This window comes from Purpureocillium lilacinum (genome assembly GCF_023168085.1).
Source record: "Purpureocillium lilacinum CBS 284.36 DNA, scaffold_5, whole genome shotgun sequence".
Classification (NCBI taxonomy): Eukaryota; Fungi; Ascomycota; class Sordariomycetes; order Hypocreales; family Ophiocordycipitaceae; genus Purpureocillium; species Purpureocillium lilacinum.
The window spans coordinates 1,793,235-1,812,520 of NW_027072115.1; the positions used below are offsets into that span (position 1 = coordinate 1,793,235).

The 19,286-nt window shown below is 62.1% G+C and overlaps 3 protein-coding genes across 3 annotated transcripts; 2 read left to right on the forward strand and 1 right to left on the reverse strand.

Moving 5' to 3' along the window:
- Positions 1–12,106: 12,106 nt before the first annotated feature.
- On the forward strand, positions 12,107–13,739 carry PLICBS_007131 (uncharacterized protein; the record flags this gene model as incomplete). The annotated part of the gene is made up of 3 exons (XM_065601114.1): positions 12,107–12,275; positions 12,333–13,334; positions 13,402–13,739. The coding sequence occupies 3 exons, from the start codon at positions 12,107–12,109 to the stop codon at positions 13,737–13,739; spliced, it is 1,509 nt and encodes a 502-aa protein (XP_065457186.1).
- A 1,857-nt stretch (positions 13,740–15,596) lies between these two features.
- On the forward strand, positions 15,597–17,595 carry PLICBS_007132 (uncharacterized protein; the record flags this gene model as incomplete). Its single annotated transcript, XM_065601115.1, has 4 exons — positions 15,597–16,853; positions 16,960–17,047; positions 17,228–17,423; positions 17,535–17,595. 4 exons carry the CDS (start codon positions 15,597–15,599, stop codon positions 17,593–17,595), a joined length of 1,602 nt encoding a protein of 533 aa, XP_065457187.1.
- Positions 17,596–18,002: 407 nt separating this feature from the next.
- PLICBS_007133 (uncharacterized protein) lies at positions 18,003–19,216 on the reverse strand (the record flags this gene model as incomplete). Its single annotated transcript, XM_018320543.2, has 2 exons — positions 18,003–18,191; positions 18,245–19,216. The coding sequence occupies 2 exons, from the start codon at positions 19,214–19,216 to the stop codon at positions 18,003–18,005; spliced, it is 1,161 nt and encodes a 386-aa protein (XP_018180440.2).
- Between the last annotated feature and the right edge of the window lie 70 nt (positions 19,217–19,286).

Sequence of the window (19,286 nt, forward strand, 5' to 3'; positions counted from 1 at the left end):
GGGCGTGCTCGTCTATTGGACTAGACGTTCGTTTCCTCCGGACCTGTCCTCCGGGCCTCGACCCGAGTGTGCATGTATGTATGTACACACATTGACGGCGGCGGCAAACGATAGCCTACTTTCCTGAGCTGTACCCGTACAGCACGTGCTCTCTCGCATTGCCTGCCGCCACGCTCCCTCTTCCTCTCACAAGGCAAGGCAAGGCAAGGCAAGGCAAGGCAAGGGCACGAACGATGCTTTTTGTCAAAAACCTCTTGGCTAAACATAGCAGTCCCAGGTATATTGCCTCGCTATGTACGCCTCGTCCCAGCCTCGTTCGGGTCATCCGCTCCTCGACCTCTGCTGAAAGCCCACAGGCCGCGGATACGGTACTTGATGGAAGATTGTGAACGGCGAGGCGCAGGGCGGTGCATCCGAGCAGGGAGGCACGAGACGACGAGGGCCAGACGCCGCGGGACGAGAGAGGGACGCCATCAATCAATCATCGCATGCACATGCTACTACGTACGTACGTCCTGTCGGGCTTGCACAAGCGCCGAGTACGTGTTCCCCTGCTGCCATCATCCAAGGGCCATTCTTCCGTGCCCTCCCCCCCCCCCGTGCCGCACCACTAGCATCGCGGCGTTTTTCGATATTGTTGAGAAAAACAATAATACCGTACGAGTACTGTACAGTGCATGTAAGAAAAAGCACCAAGGACACAGGGTGCATGTACAAGGGGCAGCTTCTCGCGCGCCCAGGGCCTCGACAAGCGCCCGGAAAAGCAACCACAGGGACGAGAGGGGGGGAGGGGGAAGCGCCGCGCATGATAACGCCGGGGCAGGCAGGCAATAGCGTGAGAGCGTGTGGTGGCCCGGTGTGCGTTTCAGCGGCTGACCGGGCATGGAGGCGTCCCCAGGAGACGGAAAAAGAAAGACAAGGGCAGGAAAGGGCGCGTGGATGAAGGTCGGTTTGGGAATCTGCGGACAAATGCTCCTCGCATGGCAGTCTGGCCCGGCGCGAACCTGATTGAGGCGGCAGAGCAAAACTGCCTGCGGCGCATGGCTGGCGCTCAACAGCGTCAGACGGGCGACGCCGTGGCCTGCATGCACGCAGGCAGGTGCTGACACGCAGGTACTGTGTGTTGCACGCACGTTGTCGGGTTACGGCCAGGCAAGCAAGCAAGCAACGGCCACAAGGGCCATAACTACGGGACGAACGCCAAGATGCCCAAGATGGCACCGAGCGCATGGGCCGTCCAACACTCCCCGTCACCGTCGTCATCGTCGACATCGTCGACATGTGTGCGGCTTTGGGGGCCAGAACGTGCACGATTGAGTATACATGGTACTGTCCCGTCCAGAATTTTACCTGGCAGACAGTCCGCACAGCACGCGATACAGTACCACCAACGGGACGGCGGCCAAGCCCGGATGCCAGGAGTCAACAGCCGTCCTCTCGGTTGGTGGCGCTCAACATCGTTCCGGGCAAAACGACCAAGGCAGAGTGGACCTGAAGACAGCCTCGACCCGTCCGTTGGTTAGTATATGCCGACGGGAGCCAACATCGACATGCTGCAAGTGGCTCGGCCGCGTGCTGGGTGGTAGGTAGGACACAGCACGACACGGGCCCCCGTGCCATGGTGCTGGAATCCGCGTGACGCTGAATCCGTCGTTGGGGGCCGTCCGCCACGAGACTGAGACACCTGAGGAACCTAGAGTCAATGACTTAACGACAGAAGCATCATCAGCCAAGCGGCACAGCTTCCGCCACCTGCCCTGTCCCCGGAGCATTTCCCGCAGAGTGTTTGGTGTCACAAGTCATGTCGGTGCTCCAGTAGCACAGATCTCGAGTCGGCTTGGTCTCACCTTCGGCCCCGCGCCGTATTGTCCAGACTCTGAGCCACCGGGCGGGTACGGGTACGTCCCAGTACTTCGTGTCCAGGTCTCCTCTGGTCCATGCTCCGGCACACCCAACAAGTGGTGCTGGCGCCACCCCACCAGCGGCGGCTGCAATGTCCAGGCCCTCACGGCTCGTTCTGCGCTTGTTGGAACGCAGTCGCAGGCAGGCACTGGACTCCACGTCCCATCTCTCTGGGGCCCGCGTGGCTCCGTTGTGCCCACGACGCTCCTACAGCGTGCTGCTGCTGTTACGAGACGTGAGGCGGCATTGTCTCATGTAACTGATGGAAGCCAGGCAAGCGACGGTGAGCGCAGTAACCTTTTCACGCATCAACATGGCTCTCCAGGTGTTCCTCTGTGGTCTTACTTGCCCACACCCTTGCGTTCAAGTCGGCGGCTCACAAGCATCGACAGTGGGGTGCCGCTGCTTGGCACATGGTGAGACATCGATCGCCCTAGATCCGATCGCCTGGCCGTGTCTGTGATGGGGTCAGCCAGCCCGACCAGGAACACAGACAGTGACGGCAGAGTCCGGATTTGCAGAGCGGTGCGCTATATTATGTACTGGCATCGTCATTGCTCCTGCTTGTCTCAGGCACGTTGAAGAGAGCATCAAGCGTTCGATGGTCTCGACGGTGCGGCTCCAGCAGACTGGCCGATCGTCGGGGCTGTTCGTGAGGCGGGTAGGATCGTTCCCGCGACCCTCATGGGTAGATACTTCACCGGCAGTGGCGCGCACACTGCTTCCTGACTTTTCTTCGAGACCTTCTGCGACGTGGATGCGTGGGTCGCTACAGTGCAATATCAGTCAGCGCGGCTTCTCCAGTTCCGTGCTGTAGTTCCAGTGGGGTGGTTGCCATACCACGCGATGGTCTAATAAGGTCGCCGCGACGCGCCTGTTGCGCTCTTCGCACACTCCTGACGTGAAATGTGGTACCGGGCTGGGGTGCAAAAGTGGTTGCCTGGAGCATGGCGCTGGCTGGCGCAAACCTTATGAGCAGGCCACCGGAAAGCCACAACGGGCCAGGCCAGAATGTTCCGCCGGCTCTTCATGTGTCAAAAGACCGTTGCGCTTGGCTCGTCAGTGCTCGGGGCGACGCTGGAACTCTGATGCGGCTGCAAAGATGCCATGCGTCTGTCCAGCCCGAAGAGACATTTCGGCAACATCCGTGGCGCGCTAGTTGGTGAGAGACAGCGAACACAGCGGAATGATGGAGACGAAGTTCAGGTTGAGACCACATGCCAGCCAGGCACTAGTCTCAGTCATCCTGCCGTGGCGGAACCTCACACGCTGTGTGGCCGACACGGCGAGGAAAGAGACAACAACTGACAAATAGTCGAGGTTCGTCTTGTCTGAGGCAAAACGGACGGGGGGGGCCGGGCCAGGCGGTTTGGTGGTCCTCACCCACGCAGGTCGCCGACCTGGTGAGCTCGGCAGACGTGGCACCCAGCCCTTCAGGTCGGTACAGCACGGGCCTCCTCTTGCTCATGGCACGTCAGCCCGTACCGCGTCTGGGCGCTGTTGCGACCGTTGCAACAACTGCCTGGCCCCTCCACTGTTGCTTGGACCTGTCCCAAGATGTCCGTATGTACTTTGCTCTCTGCACGGAGAACCGTGGTGACCATTGCCATCACACATGGCGCGGTAACGCGCCGACTTGTCCTGCTGGGAGGATCACTGAGTTTCTAGTCGCATACTTTATGCATTGTCGTTCGCATGGCATTCATACTGGACGCCGCATCATGCCGCTGCTCCGTCTTGGGTCGCAGGCGCAAGGATTCGTGTACGTCGTCGGGTCTGTGGTTCACTGCGAGGAAGCCAAAGCCGTAAGCAGGTACCGAAGCGCGGGGACCTGACATTTTTGGGCGCTCTTCGGCGATGGGTGCTGCGGGTCGCAATCCCAACCGCAAGGGGCAGTCGGGGACGGGCGCGGGCGCGTGGAATCGCGGCCCGCAGGGGACGTCTGTCCCAGGACTCTGGGTCGGTTGGGACCACGAGGCCTGTGCCGATATTGTCTGCGTTGGTGAATAGACAGCCAGTTGAGCCATCGGGCTCTCCCAACAAGAGGGACCCTGCGTCTGTCGTTTGTGACGAACGCATCGTGGCCCGTGTTCACTTCCGTGCTCGCACAGACGAATAATCTTGGCCATGGGGTCGACCATCGTGGGTCCTTGGTGGGAAGGCTTCCCTTGCACCTTCGGACCTTTATTGCACCGTGGATCTGCCGTGGCGGCTGTTGGTCGACAGGCCTCAATGCGTTGTCGCTGATCTTTGGATCCATTGCGTCGGGACGCTGGGAATGACCCCGACAGCAGGATCGGGTGTTGGGTCGCTTCCTGTGCAAAACAGCAGTGAAAGGGTTGTGCATACGGCCAGACACGGTACGAGTCCATGGTGAAGTCCGTACTCCTTACAGCGCTTATGACAGTTGACAAAGCCAGGGATATTCAAACCCAAGACATGGCGAGAAGACGGCTTCGTTGTCACATCTCAAGTGACACTCGGTCGTAGGACTGTACTTCGTGTTCGATGCTGCTGCCAATCGTTCCCTTCATTGGGTCTCAAGCCCGGCAAATGCAGTGAGTGAACTGTCAGGACCCGCCGACACGCAAAGTAGTGCGTGCGAGCGTTCGTACGTACATGATACGTACGAAGTACAACCAAGCGCCAGAGGAGCATTGGCCATCTGTGCCAGGAACCGGTTGGAAAGCAGATGGGCCAGCCTGTTTGCCCAGCATCCTGGGCCTGGCACGCCAACATCGGAGGATGAGCAAGTGCCTTGTTCTGCCCGACGGCGACGGCCAATTGGATCCTCTGCGATCACCTATCCACTACTTCGCAAGTTTTGCCGCGTCTTGGCGAGTAAGTGGTGATGTGATGACGGGAAAAAGCAACGCCTGGCCCTGTGGTGTGCAACCGCGGCGGAAGAAGCAAGCTGGGCCCGCAAAGCAACGTGGCAGGCCAGTCAGGTGTTTCAGTTGCACACTCGGCAACGCCTGATGATGATGCTGCTGCTCTGGCGGCTCTTGCTGACGGATGGCCGTGGCGACACATTGCTTTTTCCATCGCATGGAGTTGCATTTTGCGTTGCCGCCTTCTTAGTCGCTGCGCTGTTGCCGGAGCTGGCGGGGGGCGGAGGCAGAGAGCAAATATCCGGTCGATCGCTGTGGGAAGCACATCGCCGACGCCAGACACGTCTCCCAGGCTTCCCAAAGCGCAGCCAGGGCCCAGGAGGAGGGTCGGGTAATGTGGTGACTGAATATCATCACCTACCAGGTGCCCGGTAGGCATGCTCGATACGATATCACGTTTGTATTAGAGTTGTCAGGTTGACCGTTGGTCGCGGTTGCCGTACCTAGACCCAGCACCGTGGTAGGTCGGCCGCGCCTGCCACTCTCACTCTCGCTTGCACGCAGCCCTAGGTACAGTATCCCAGGACAATCGAGCCTCGGAATGAAGTACAGAGGTACTTAGTGCTGGCCTTCAGAGCACAGGCATCTGGCGCATATACGCCTGGCCCGCGGTATAGTAACTCTCAGATGCCCATCGAGGAAGGAACTGGCCGAGTGACCTGCCCGCATCCTCTCCTCCTCGCGCTGAGTACATACGAGTTCACCTGCCTGGCATTGGCAAGGGGAAGGTCCCCATCGGCCCGTACCTGCAGTCGCTGGATGCTTCAGTTAGGGGCGTAACCTTGTGAGACTGGCTTGCTCAGTTTAGGTACTGACGAGGAGTTGCGTCGCTGTCGCAGTGGTGAGGTAGTCACGGCCCGCTGCTGCACTGAGCTCGCCTTCAAGGCCGAGGAATTCAGGATGAATCCTCGGGCTCCCTGTGCTTCGAGCGGTCTTGGGCCAGGTGCGGGCACCGTCACAACTTGTGCAAGGTTCTGCTGCCACCACGTTTTTCTTCTTCCACGAAAGATGGGGCACCTCGCATGCGTCTGTTCTCGCTCCCTTCGCGCGCTCTCTTGAAGCCTGCATTTTGCCCCCGCGGCTCGATGACGAGGTGGTTGGCATTCGTGTGTGCGGCACGACACGAGCACAGTAAGCCGCCAGGGTCTGCAGCCGCAGCCGCCGCGGCCGCCGCCGTTGAGGCGTATCGCCGAAGGGCGCTTACACTATTGACGCCGTCTCAGGCTTTGCTCTGATCGGATCCCTGCCGGGCGACGCAACCGCGAAGCCCGAAGTGTCCTCGCGGTCTGAGCCACTGTGGCTGAAAAGTGTGGCGCTTCTTCAAGGCGCCCGCACATCAACGGTTGGCCCCCTAGAAAACATCTTCATGTTGCACGACGCGCCATTTATGCAGCCCCCGAGGTACTGCGGCCTGCCTGTGCTTGGACTCCACGGAGGCGGCATCGATGTCGACAACCCACGCCGGGTGCAGCGCTCGAATATCAAGAAACATTGTCATGGCCGCCTGGGCCGACGCTAGGTGTGTGCATACAGTACAGTACAGACCCGCATGGTCAAGAACCGCACGTACGAAGCACACGTGCTCACACCTAAAGCGTGCCCAGGGCGGGTCCTGTAAACCCTGCGAAGGAGGCAGCGGACTGTGCGCCAGTTGCCGCGCCGTGTTGATTGCAGCCACTTCTAGCCCACACGGCCAGCAACTTCGCGGTTTGGGACTTCAGAAGCTCCCAACGGGCCACGCATCCGCGACCACAGCCGCCGACAGGAGCGCCAGGGCCATCCGTGGGAGCACCCTCGAGAATTCCACCGCGACGTTGCCCATGAACGCCCGGTCGCTGTCTGTTCGTTGTCATACACTATGACGTCGAGACGAGAAGTCGCAGGGAGCCGGCCATGTCCATGCCAGCCACCTGCGTCGTTTTGAACACACTCGTTCTTATGCGAATCATCGTCGTGGTCTCACCAGCCCCAGCATCCGTCAATCGACGGATGACGACTTTGTGCGAATCGGCCAATGCCGCTAAACAGCACTGGAGTCGGCTGCGGAGACCAACTTCACGTGGCTCGGGGCGGTGCGATCGCACATGCAGACATCCCGGACGCTGTTGGTTGGCAGTCCCCAGTCTCAAGCACGCAGAAGCCCAAACCAACTGTCGCGCCAATAGCCGTGGCCTGGGAGCGGCACGAGGGCCCCCGGTTCACTCAGCAAGCCACAGTCCCCCCATCATCACCCCTGCACCTCCCGCCCCCTGAGCATGGGCCTGGCTGAAAGGCCCCCGAGAACGCCCCAGCTCCGGCTGGCCTGAAGATCGTTGGGTGTCATCACAAAAGTTCTCGCAGGTTGTGTGGAATTGCTCGGTCACGATTCACCAGTCTGTTCGACCATGTCGAGCAAGGCACATTGGCACCTCACGTATACGGGAGGAAGGCCGACTCCTGAGCTACGTAGCAAGCGCCACAATACAATCCTCTTGCGATGCCCGACCCCGGACAGCTGGCGACATGCGCTGCGACTTCTCGGATCTCCGAGAGCTGACAGGGCCGTTACGTTTCCCCGATCCGACTGAACAAGCAAGCAGGCATCACATCACCCAGGGGTCGATGCATGTGGCCCACGAAATGGATGAGGTCTTTTCACTGACAGGCACTCGCTGCCGATCTCCTTACTTCTGACTCGTCGAGGCTATTTGATATCCGAGAAACCGGGTGATGGCCCACCCTCCTCCCGTTCTTGTCGGCGCGCGATGACCTGGGAACTATCAACTTGCGGTAGGTGACGTTTACAGGTGACCGATGTGAACCTCTGACGGAGAAAATCCAGGCCGGAACGACGTGTCCCGGCGGCAAGAACGTGTCGGGCGGCATGCCGCAACGGTGTGTCGTGCAGCCTGGACTTAAGACGAATAAATAACACGTCTGTACTGCACGCTTGCGCCTGTTCAAACACACAGGCGGTACTCCGTCCGTACTCGCAGTGGCCTCCCATCTCCTGGAAACCCCCGTGAACGCTCGGAGACTATGTGGGGACGGAGAGATGCGGACGGTCTGCAGGTCCATCATACATAAGCGTGGCTGCCGCGATGCACGACGATCGCGCAAGCTGCCCTGGCCTCTGTCTGTCTGATCTGTCTGACGCGACCCGATCTCCAACCAAGGCGAAGGGGTCGGGGCAAGCGCGGCAGCCTGATGGTTGATGACAACAGGGCGAGCCCCTTCACTGTTCTCCCACTGCGACATGGCCAAGGTCAACCCGGAGAGGCTGTTTGCTGCCGCAGGGCGAGCCGGGATGCTGGCCCAAGGGTTGGGGACGGACCGGGGCAGGGATGGGCACGGCGCAGGGAGGAGGGTGCCGTGTGTGTCTGTCTCCTCCCGTGGTCGCTGTCGCACCCTCCCACCATTTTGCTCTGCCACGGCTTGGCGACAAACGTGTTCTGCGCGGGCAGTGCGTGCAGAGATGCCATGGCGCTAGTGCCGAGACGAAGCCAACCCCTGGCCTTCTCCGCCGTTCCACTTGTGTGTTTAACCGTTTCCGGGGCGCGGCAGCGCATGGCAGCACGGCGTATCTCGCGTCAAGGTCCGATGGGCGACTTTTTATTTTGGGTCTTTCCCCAGGAGTCGCATCGAATCGCTTGCCTGCTTGTCAAGAAGCGCCTCGCGCGTCTCGTCGGTCACCAGAAGCAACGTGACGGTCCAGCTTTCGCCGAGTGCGCTCGCCGACTTTGACTCTTGCGGCCGCAGCCAGCCAAGGCCAGCATCGCCCTCTCCAACAGTCTTCTCGAGGTCCGAGTCTGCGTGCTTGTCCATCTGCGGTCAGAGCATTGGGGCAGCGTTGAGCGTCAAGACAATGCTGATCTCGCTGGGGCCGACGACGATTGGCGAGCTGGCAAGACTGCTCCAATCTCGGAAAGGCTCCGAGCATATTGGGTTGCTGGAATTGCCCTGTCACTGGCCGAGATGGCGGCGGCACATGTCGGACTGCATAGGCGGCCAAGTACCGCACATCCAGACAGGCACGCGTGCAAGTACTCGTACAAAACAGCACTGGACGCGGGCAGCCAGGAACCGAGTACATGGAACAGAGACACATGGCCCAGGGTGGACCGACCATGGTGAGGTACCTCAGGTACCCCGACCTCGTACATTTGACTTTGACACCCGTCGACTTCTGTCCCCAAACTCACGGGCGGCGAGAGTCGACCTCGCCTGGAGCCTGCCTGGCTGTGACGGAGAGAGCGGCCCCGGTGGCACATGGCCGGCTTGTTGCAAGCGAGCAGCACAAAGTCCCGTTGACGCCATCAGCACGGGAGGGCAGCGGCGGACCCCCCCAAAAGGACGGCCAGCGTCACGACAAGCACGCGCTCGGTGTCTGGGGCCCATGTCTGGCGGCTGCCGGAAGCGGGTCGGTCTCGGGAGCACCGCGGCCAAGCCCAGCCAGAAGCTTGTCGGCCACCCCCCCTGTCGCAGGCCCGCTCTCTGGCGCTGCTGTGCCTCGTGGTTTCGGTTCGCTGTCGCCTTTTGGTCGCCCTGATGGTCGTCCCGTCAGGCAGTCGGGCAGAGGGTGAGGATGGATGACAAGGATGACCGTGGATGGAAGGGTGGACGGATGGATGGACGGGGCCATGGACGGACGGGGATGAACGGCCGGATGGCTGGCTGGACGGACGGAGGATCGGAGCCCTTCCATGGACCCAGCAGGCGAAGATTCCCGTACCCGCCGGCGTTGGCAGGTGCTTGTTGGCACTGGCAGGCCACGAGGATTCGACGTGCCTTGGGTGAGGCATGTGGAGGACACAGTCCCCGTGGCCGACCATGCGAGCCATGCGAGCCATGCTGCTGTTGCCCCAGGATCACACGAGCTCTGCTGCGCCCGACAGCCGGCTGTTGTGCCACGCTGAGACGAATGCTGGCCACGGTGCCAACGTGCTCGAGCTGGCGTCTGGCACGAATGCTTGCTTTGCTGGTCGGGACGCGCTGGAGCGACCGTGGCGGACACGAGCATACCGCACCGCAGAGTCGCCTCGCAGGACTCGGCACTGGACGCCGTCCGCGCGTCCGCCCTTCCCAGCAGGCCCCCTCAACCTCCAGGGCACTCGACTGCGCCCTCTGGGCTGGGTCTGCGCCGGGGCTCTCGCCATCGCCGGTCCAGCAGCAGCAGCGGCAGTAGAACAAGAATCAGCAACAGCGACTGAGGACCAGCAGGACCAGCAGCGCTGGCGCCTCCGTGGCGACAGTCCAAAGGTCCCGTCCCTCTCTCTCCAGGCTCAGCGGTCGCAGGCGCCCCAGTGGCTCCAACCTCGCATCCTCCCTGCCAAGTCCGCCCGGCCCACGGGCCCACGACCTCAATGGGTTGGATGGCTGGCTCGCTGCGTGGTCCATCCGACGCCCCGTGGCATGGCGTGGCGCGGCGTGGCATGGGCGGCATGGAGGGCACGCCTGGGTGGCACCCATCCATGAGGTGGCAGTGGATGGCAAGTCACCCTCACACGCCTGCCATGAGGCGCCCCCAAGGCCCGGGGCCACGTTCCCTGACGCCCCCATGCCCACCATCCGATGCCTGGCCGCCCACCACCACGAGCCCGGTACCACCCCCCGAAGTCTGTCGGTGTTAGGCCTAGCGCGAACTGGATGCGGCCGCATGGGGGCGCTTCCGTGCTTGGGTCGCTCGTGGCTAGCGGCGGATCCCAGCTGCTGAGCGCGTGGGCGAGTGGGCGCGAGTGGGCGCGAGAGTGGGCGAGCGGGCAAGCCGCCGGCGGGCGAGTCGAGGTACGTGTGCCTGCGCGCCCGGCGTACCCCTACATGGCTGTACATGCTCCGCAAGACGTACATGCTTTCCAGGTTGCACCTCGCTGCTTCGTGAAAAGTGCGGCAAGACGCTGGCGAGGCGAGGCGTGCCGTGTCGTGTCGTGTCGTGGCCCAGGCTCCCTGTCCGAGTGCCTCCAGAGGCTTGGCTGCTCATCCTTCAGCGGGCGGGCAGGTTCGACAGTCGCTGGCCGTTGGCGCGCCCGTGCTCTGCCCCGTTTTGAAATGGAAAATACTGGTACCTCTCTGCGGCAGGTGCTCCGTCCATTGCCGTCCACCTCCCGCTCGCTCGCTGAGGTGCCTGCCTCCCTGCCCATGCCAATTGAGCCTACCGGCAAGGACTTTCGTATTGTGGCGCGCTGCGCTGCTGCTGATGCTGCCCCTTTGCGTTGCTGCATGTGCCCATCTCCTTGGTGCTCGCCTGCGCCGTGTCCCGTGCGTGCCAATGCCAGTGCCGTCCCATCCCTCCAGACTGTGCTTCTGCCCGGGCATCAAACCAGGCGAGGCCCTTCCTTATCGCGGCCCCAGGCACGGCATCCGCACTCCAAACTTCGGCTCTTCGAGGCACCGCCGGAGGCAGGCACTAAAGCAGTCTTGGACAGGACGGGAGGTACGGAGTACCCAAGGTACCCAATACCGGGCTGGAGGGCAGGCCCGCGGCACGTCCGAGCATATTTTAGGCGCTGGGAGCGCTGCAAACTGCTGCCGTGCCCCGTTAAAATTCTTACCAGGCACCCTGGACGGTGGCCGATGGGGACGACGGGAGGTACATGGCCGCGGCCTATGTCTGGTATTGGGTACCCGCTCGCTGGACAGGGAACCTTGCCTTACCCTCCTCCCGTCCTGCTTGGCCGCCACTCGAACCCCAACCCGCCCTCCTCAGATCAACCCGCTCTTGCCTCTCACCTCTCGCATCCATCAAGCCTCACTCCCTCTCCCTCCTTTTCTGTGCCGTCCCCGACTCTCCTTCGCCTTCTTCGACACACGACGCACCGCTGTGCAACGCGCGCTTTCGAATCTTCTTCACATAGCCCTTTCGACACCCCCGACGCCCCTATCCCATGGTGCTGCGCTAGGCCACTGGACGAATTTGCCCGCCGCGTTGTAGGCTCGCCGCCTCCCCAGCAGCGACACAGATCTTCCTTCCGTGCCCGACGCCGCCAATTTCTTGCCGCTCACACTCTCTACTCATCTGTCGTGCCCGTTCCGTAGACGACATATCCACGGCAAACCAGCAAGCGTCTGTCGCCTGTTTGCTCCAAGCATCATACCTCAGCGTGCCGCACACGTCGTGTCGCCGTCGTACCCAGGACCGGACGAGCCCACGCACGATAGCCCCAACGCCAGCGCTGCAAATTTATCCCTTTCTTTGTGTGAACCATTATCACCACCGTCCATCACGATACTCTACCGACCGTGGATTCACTCGCCGTAGGTAGTCCAGCCAAAGAGGGACAGAACCCGAGCCGGCGCCGCGTCGCTCCCCGTCCCATTTGCTCCCTCGACCTACAGCCATGACCGCCATGGAAACTCAGACTCAGCAGCAGCAACGGCCCGCGCCGACCAAAGCTGCGGGCCTGACGAATATCCTGAACCAGGAAGATCAGCCGCCAAACCACAGCATTCCTCCGCCGCAATTGCGCGATTCCGGCTTCTACTCGACAGCTGAGGCTTCCAGCAAGCGTATGTCATAGACCGAGCATCCCATAGCCAGCAGGCCCTTCTTAACTTTGCTTACAGCCTTTGGTGCAGACACGTCGGCCGCCTCCTTTAGCGCAAACGGCCTTAGCCCGACCGGCTCCAGCTACCAGTCTTCCGCCGACAAGACCCCTTCTCCTGTCGCATCAAACATGGTGCCGCAGGCCCTCCTTTCTCCGTCCGCCAGCAACATGAGCGTTGCCTCCATGGTTTCCCCAACAAGCCCCAGCGGCAACGACCAGCGCCGATACGAGCGACCGACGTCGCTGGAGTCTCACGGGCAAAACGGGGCTACCCTGGGCGAGAACCTCACGCCAGGTGCTGCGGCTGCGCGCCGTGAGAGCGTGGATAGCAGGATCAACCAAGGCTTCAGCGATATGCGCCTGGGAGGCTCCCCGTACACGAGCAACAATCAGTCGACCAGCTCCATCCAGAACACGCTACACTCGCAGCGAAATCCCCGGCCAGGGCTGGAGGCCCTGTCCGTGCACAGGATTTCCAATGGATACCAGCCGAGTGCTGAAAGGAACCCCGAGCCTAAGACGATCAGGACCGCCCCAGCCATCACTGGTCCTGCCACCAGCCACATCGCTCGTGCAGCAGAGCCGACCAAGGGCCAGGCATGGGCTTTCCCCGAGGAGGAGATCCAAAGGGTCGGCCCCCCTGGCAGATACGACGACTCGCGGCGCAGCAGCATCACCGAGTCCATAGCTAGTAGCCAGTTCACCACCGAGTCGCGACTGCCACCCGGTCAGCGCCGGCTCGATGACGCGCCCGATCACGCACGCATGTCGCAGGCATCCGAGTACCCCTCCGTGCACCATCACACGATGCAGCACAAGCAGCTCAGCGACCTACAGGCCGAAGAGGGCGGCGGCCCCACAGGATCGCAGCCGTACAGTCGGACTCCTGAGCTTCGTGTCAGCCACAAGCTTGCTGAGCGCAAACGTCGTACCGAGATGAAGGAGCTGTTTGACCAGCTGCGAGACCTCATGCCCCAGGAGCGGGGATCAAAAGCGTCCAAGTGGGAGATCCTGACCAAAGGTGAGAAATCGCTGGCCCCCCCCCCCCCCCCCCCCGGGTGAATACCTCGACGGCTAACATTCTGCAGCGATCGCGGAACACCAGAGGCAGTCGGAGCATCTCCGACTCCTTCAGTCCCACTACAACACAGCCCTGGCCGAGATCGAGATGCTACGTCGCGAGCTGCACGGCGTGAGGATGGAAGGTGCGCACCCTCCATCGCATGCCCAGCAAGGCCCGCCGCCGTCGCAGCCGCCGAGCTCGCAAGGGGGCTCGTACGCGCCTGATCCCTACGCCAACGCGAACCGCACAGAGCTGCCACCTCTGCGGTCCATCAGCAACAGTATACCGAACGGGCCGGACTCGATGACGGGCGTACAGTACGAGGCGCCCCGTGTCAACGGGTACCGGCCAGAGCGGTACTGAGGAGCTCGCTCGGTCGCGGTTTGTCCACCACGGACGAAGCGACCAGACTTTGCTATGTCAGACAAGACAAGCAAATGCACGACTGAACGATAAACCAGCAGGGTACGATTTGCAACAAAAAAGAGAGAACGGCGCAGCCACCATGCTGCCGCCGCAGCTGGATCCACGAAATCCGGACTTTGGCGCATATTGAGCCCCCGGTCGAGGCCCGGCGTAGGCCTCGTTGTTTTACTAGAGGGATTTCTTGTTTGACTTTCTAATTTACGCTGTGAGCATATCGCTCATGGATTGGTTGCCTGACATTAGGCGGCTTTGTACCTACTCGCTTTCTTTCGAGACCAACACACTACGGGACGCATTGGCTGTCGACGAGTGCAACTCGACAACTGTCGGATGTTCATCTCTTTTGTACGCGCGGATATTTCCCGCAATGAATTGGGCGGGCCTTGTGCCGTGGATTGTCGGTACGAGATCCTAATGGAGTCGTGGAGGATTCAGGGGGGAGCATGCTGGAAAGGAGCTTCGTGACGAGTTCCGAGTACGCAGTCCGGGTCGGTCTTCATACGGCGAAGGGTTAAACAGGGACAAGCTGCCCGGCAACAGGGGGCCTGCTTGCACAAACGATGATGGGAGGGAGGGACCTCTGAGGATGGCGAAAAGGCTGAGAGAGAGCGGGAGACCATTGAAGGTCGATGGTTGGATTTGAATTGATGGGCCGGTCGAGGCTCGGCGCACGCAGGGGCCGCCTTGGCAAACTGGCCGGCAGGCAGCTGGGTGACGGCGCAAGGGCATGTGGGCATGTCGGGGAGGAGGGAGCAGCTGGACGTACATAGCCCTTCGAATGGACGGGTTTGAGCCTTGCCTGCAGGTGTTGCGTGCATGCAGGCAGATAAAGTGGGCGGGAGGCATGCAGCCGCGCATGTGCCCTTGCGAAACACCCTGCGGGCAAAGTTGTGATGGACCCCCCTTGCACCCTGAATACGTCGATGGTCTACGATCCGATTCCATGCCGAGATGTCAACGGCAGATGACAAGTGCGTTCCGGGACGATGATCAGACCAGCAGGCGGAATTCTGTCCTGCGGAGTCCGCCAGGGTACACGTATCCAGCCTGCAGCGGACAGAATCAAAGCGCCACCGCGGAACCCTTGTCCGTTCCCAGACCATTAAAATGGCAGCGATATGGGGTAGAATAATACAGAAGAAGGACTGCGCCTTTGGGAGATGAACTCGACCAACATCTTTTAAAGATGTTGAGCTTGTTCAAGTCCAAGACGGTGTTCACGGTTTGCTCGCTCGGCGGATTGGCGCTGCGGTCCCGGCTTTTTTCGCCCGCCAGGCGCGCACCTCAGTCAGCCGACCCGACGCTGATGTCCGCAGCGCGGCGACTTTTCAGTGGCGTGTGCGGCGGACTACACGGCCGCCCCGAAGAGGGGGCCCGTGCCGGAGTTCGGGTGGGCAGACGCCCCGAATAGGGCGGGGCAGGCCCGAGCAAGGGAGGCCGCTGATTTGCTGAGGCGGCCGCTGGCGCCTGGATGCTGATGAATCCAGTCCGCCGTTCAGTTGACCGCACCGCACGCGAGGAAGGAACGGCGGCGCCGCGCCGCGCCATGGACATGCCTTCCAGGTTGTGTCTTCTCATCCGTCTTCTCATCCGTCCTTGCATCCGTCATCGCCGCGGCCAACGCCAGCATCCGTTCGCGCCGAGCTCGACACGACTGATGAGATAGGCGAGGCGTTGAGCACGCGCGAGTAACAGTGGACGAATCTGACGAGGCACACACGCGCGCACACACACTCACATACACACCGCTCAGCGGCTGCCTCCCCACGTCTCAAAGGCTTCTCGCGATCCAGAATGGATGCCCTCGTCGGCACGCTGCTCCGCGAGGAGCGCGCCGCGGCCGCATCTCGGCAAAAGAGCTGCAACGCTTGCGTCCGGGGCAAGCGCCGTTGTGACAAGCGGACGCCCCGGTGCACCCGGTGCGCGAACAAGGGGCTTGAGTGTGTCTACCAGCGGATGCCGCCGCCGTCGTCGCCTCATCACCATCACCACCACCATCATCACGCCTCTTCTGCCGCGACGACGTCGACGACGCCCAACTCTACCAACGGCACCTCCACGGCCAACAACAACACTAACAATCTCAACGGTAACGGCAACGCCTGCTCCGGCTCCTCCGCCTCAAGTACCACCAACTGCACGCCGCCGGGCCTCGGCGACGTGCCCGAATTCGACATGGGCTTCGACATGGACAGCCTGGGCACCGACACGAGCTCCGAGAGCATGCACAACGGCGCCGCCAACTGCAACCACCACGCTGGCGTCGCGGGCGACGACAACGTCGGCAACATCCTCGGCGGCGTCGACTTTTCCATCGTCGACCTCATGAACGCCTCGGGTGGCGCCGGCGCCGCCGACATCTGGAACCTGCACCCGGGCTATCACGACGCCGGCTCCGGCAGCGGCAAGCTCGACCTCCCGCCGCTGCCGACGATGCCGCCCGCGGCGACGATGACGGAGACCCTCGAACAGCAGCAACAAGAGTCCCAGCTTCACCAGCAACCACAGCAGCCCGTCCGCGACCTCTCCGTCCTCAAGGCCAACGAGCAGGCCTGCCTCGACGTCGACCCCCTGCAGGTGCACGACCCGCGCACGCGCGTCGGCTTCATCGTTTCCTTCCTCACCAACCTGCACTCGACATTCGCCTCGACGCGCGCCCTGCCGTTCATGCACCCGCGCCTGTGGGCGACGCAGCTGCCCAAGACGATGCTCGCCGCCTACGCCGCCGCGGCTGCCTACTCGGGGCGGTCACCCGCCAACAAGGCCTGGGCCATGCGCCTCCTCGCCGACGCCGCCCGCGACGTCCACCGCGAGGGCGAGCGCGCCGTCACCCCCGCCGATAGGCTCGCCCGCGTCCAGGCCATGACGGTGCTCAACTCGATGCGCGTCTTCGACGGCGACGTCGGCATGCGCGCCGCCGCGGAGCGCGAGATGTGCATCATGCTCGCCTGGGTCAAGGACCTGGAGCTCGCAAAGGACGAGCTCGAAGCCGAGTCGCGCGTCAATGGTCAGCGCGTGGGCGGCAAGGAGGCCAACCCCAAGAGCTGGGAAGTATGTGTACCCCTTTCCTTCGACTGCCCCGCTTGCTGCCCAGTCCCCCATCTGCAGCCCCTCGTAGACGGGAGAGGAGAAGCATAACGCTAACGTGTCTTTGTAGAGTTGGATCTTCCTCGAGAGCGCCCGACGCAGCATCATGGCCGCCTACGCCTTCATGTGCGTCATTTACGTGCTCAAGTCGGAAGAACGTATGCAATCCCCCTATTCCCTCCCCCCGCAGCCGCAGCCACAGCCGCTTCTGCCGCAACCACCATTAGCGTCCTCGTCGTCGTCTTGGTGGCCGCAGCAGCAGCAGCCGCAACTGCAGCAGCAACCCCTTGCTATTTCACCGACTACCTGGGCTAATCATGGACTCTTCTCGCGCGCAGCCGACTGCGGCATGTGGAGCGAGACACAGAGCTTTACCGCCTCGCGGCACCTTTGGGACGCGGCGTCCTCGGTCGAGTTTTACCGCGCCTGGCGCGAAAAGCCTCAGTGGTGGATCGAAAACCTGTCCTTCAAGGACTTTTGGATGTACGGGCGGCCCGGCGATATTGACGACTTTACGCGCCTGATGCTTACCACGTGCGTGCACAAACCCCGTCCCCCCTCCTCCTCTTTATTTTCGTTTCGACTCTTTGATGTGTCGTCCTCTAGAAACTCTAAAAAGGCGCTGCTGTACTGACCGTTGAACAGGCAAGTTGGCACTGATGCCATGGATCACTTCATGGAGGGCGAGACCACAATTCCTGTGTGAGTGATAGAAAGGGTGCGCTGGAATGATATGAACAGTGTCGGACGGTGATGCATATTCCGCGCCGAGCCGCGACGACTAAGTGCCGGGCCCGGCTCATGCAACGGATGACTTGACAACAAGGGCGCGCTTGCTTGTTCGAAACGCCAATGATTCTCTGAGAAGAACCGCTTTTGGAACGATTCAGTGCGGTACCAGAAAATAGGCGACGATGTAGGCCATCACGAGGGGCCGTCATGCTGGCCAGCAAGATGACCGGACCCGCCTCCGCCATATACGGCCAAGATGCGCCACGGAAGCTGAGAAGCCGGGATACACAGGCGAATGACGGCATGATTGGGATGTCGGAAGGCGTTCAGACATGACGGATGCATTTAATACTTTATACATGGTCGCCGACCTGCACCACTTCAGTCCGAGACCTTCCACACTAACCTCTCGCCGCTCACCGTCTTGCTCCTTAGCAAGCTGAGCGCGTTTTGTGCCCTCTCCACCATGCTTGCGCCCTCGACGATGCGCTGCTTGTTGGGCTCGATGATCTTGTCCGCCAGCAAGGCAGGCATGATTTCAGGCTGCAACCTCTCCTTGAAGAATTCGTTCTGCGCAGGGTCAGCTTGCGTGCTGCGCGTGAGGCGCTGGGCAGGGGACTCACCTGGAGATAGAAGTGTGTCCTCGCGCCCCTGAGGATGACGCCCTCTGTCCACTTGTCCGGCAGACACTTGGAGACGTCCATCTCATACTCGGGCTCGTCCTCTTCTGTGGCGTCCTTGAGGATAACGGGAAGCATGACGGCCACGCGGCTCCCGCGCTGGGCGATGCTCGTCAGGGGTCGTAGGGTCCCCTCCAGCGAGCCGATGCAGTCGAGGATGTAGGGGACCTGCGGCTCCCCGGCGCCGCTGCCATTCTCCCTTGCGTACGCGAGGATGGACTGCACCACGTCGGGCTTGGTGTAGTCGAAGCAGGCCGTCGCGCCCACACGCCGCAGGTACTCGTGGTGCCTGCCGCTCGACACGGCCAGAACCTGCCTGTACCCCCAGTGGCGCAGCACCTGCACGGCGTAGATGCCAACGCTGCTGCTCGCGCCCCAGACGAGGATGGGCGCGTCGGCCGCCGCGGGCGTCCAGCCCTGCGGGATGGGCCACGGCAGCTCGAGCTCAAGGTCCGTGGTGGCGGTGTGGAAGACGGTGACGAGGTTGACGGGCACGGTGCTCGCCTCCTGCAGCGAGACGCCGTCGGGGACCCGACCGGCGAGGTACGCGGGGATGGTGATGTACTCCTGGTGGTTGGCCTCCTTGCCGCCGTGGAAGGCAAAGGCCATGACCTTGTCGCCGACGCGCAGGCCCTTGAGCGCCGCGTCGTTGGCGTCAGAACCGCCGAGGGCGACGACGGTGCCGGCCGCGCCGCCGCCGCCCGTCTGCGCGGGCCACGAGGGGACGAGGAGCCCGCCGTCGGCGCGGTGCAGGTCGAGCGGCGTCGAGGCCGTCCACTCGACGCGCACGACGACCTCGCCCGGCTGCGGGGCGAAGACGGGCGCCTCCATCTCGGCGTAGGGCTGGCGCTTGCCCGTCATGACGACGGCGCGCTGCGTCGCGGGGAGAGGAGCGGCAGCAGGAGTAGCAGCCATGGCGGGGGCTCCGAACGGGGGTTGTCGTGGCAGCGTGGATGCACGAGCGAGAATAGAGTGTGTATCCCTG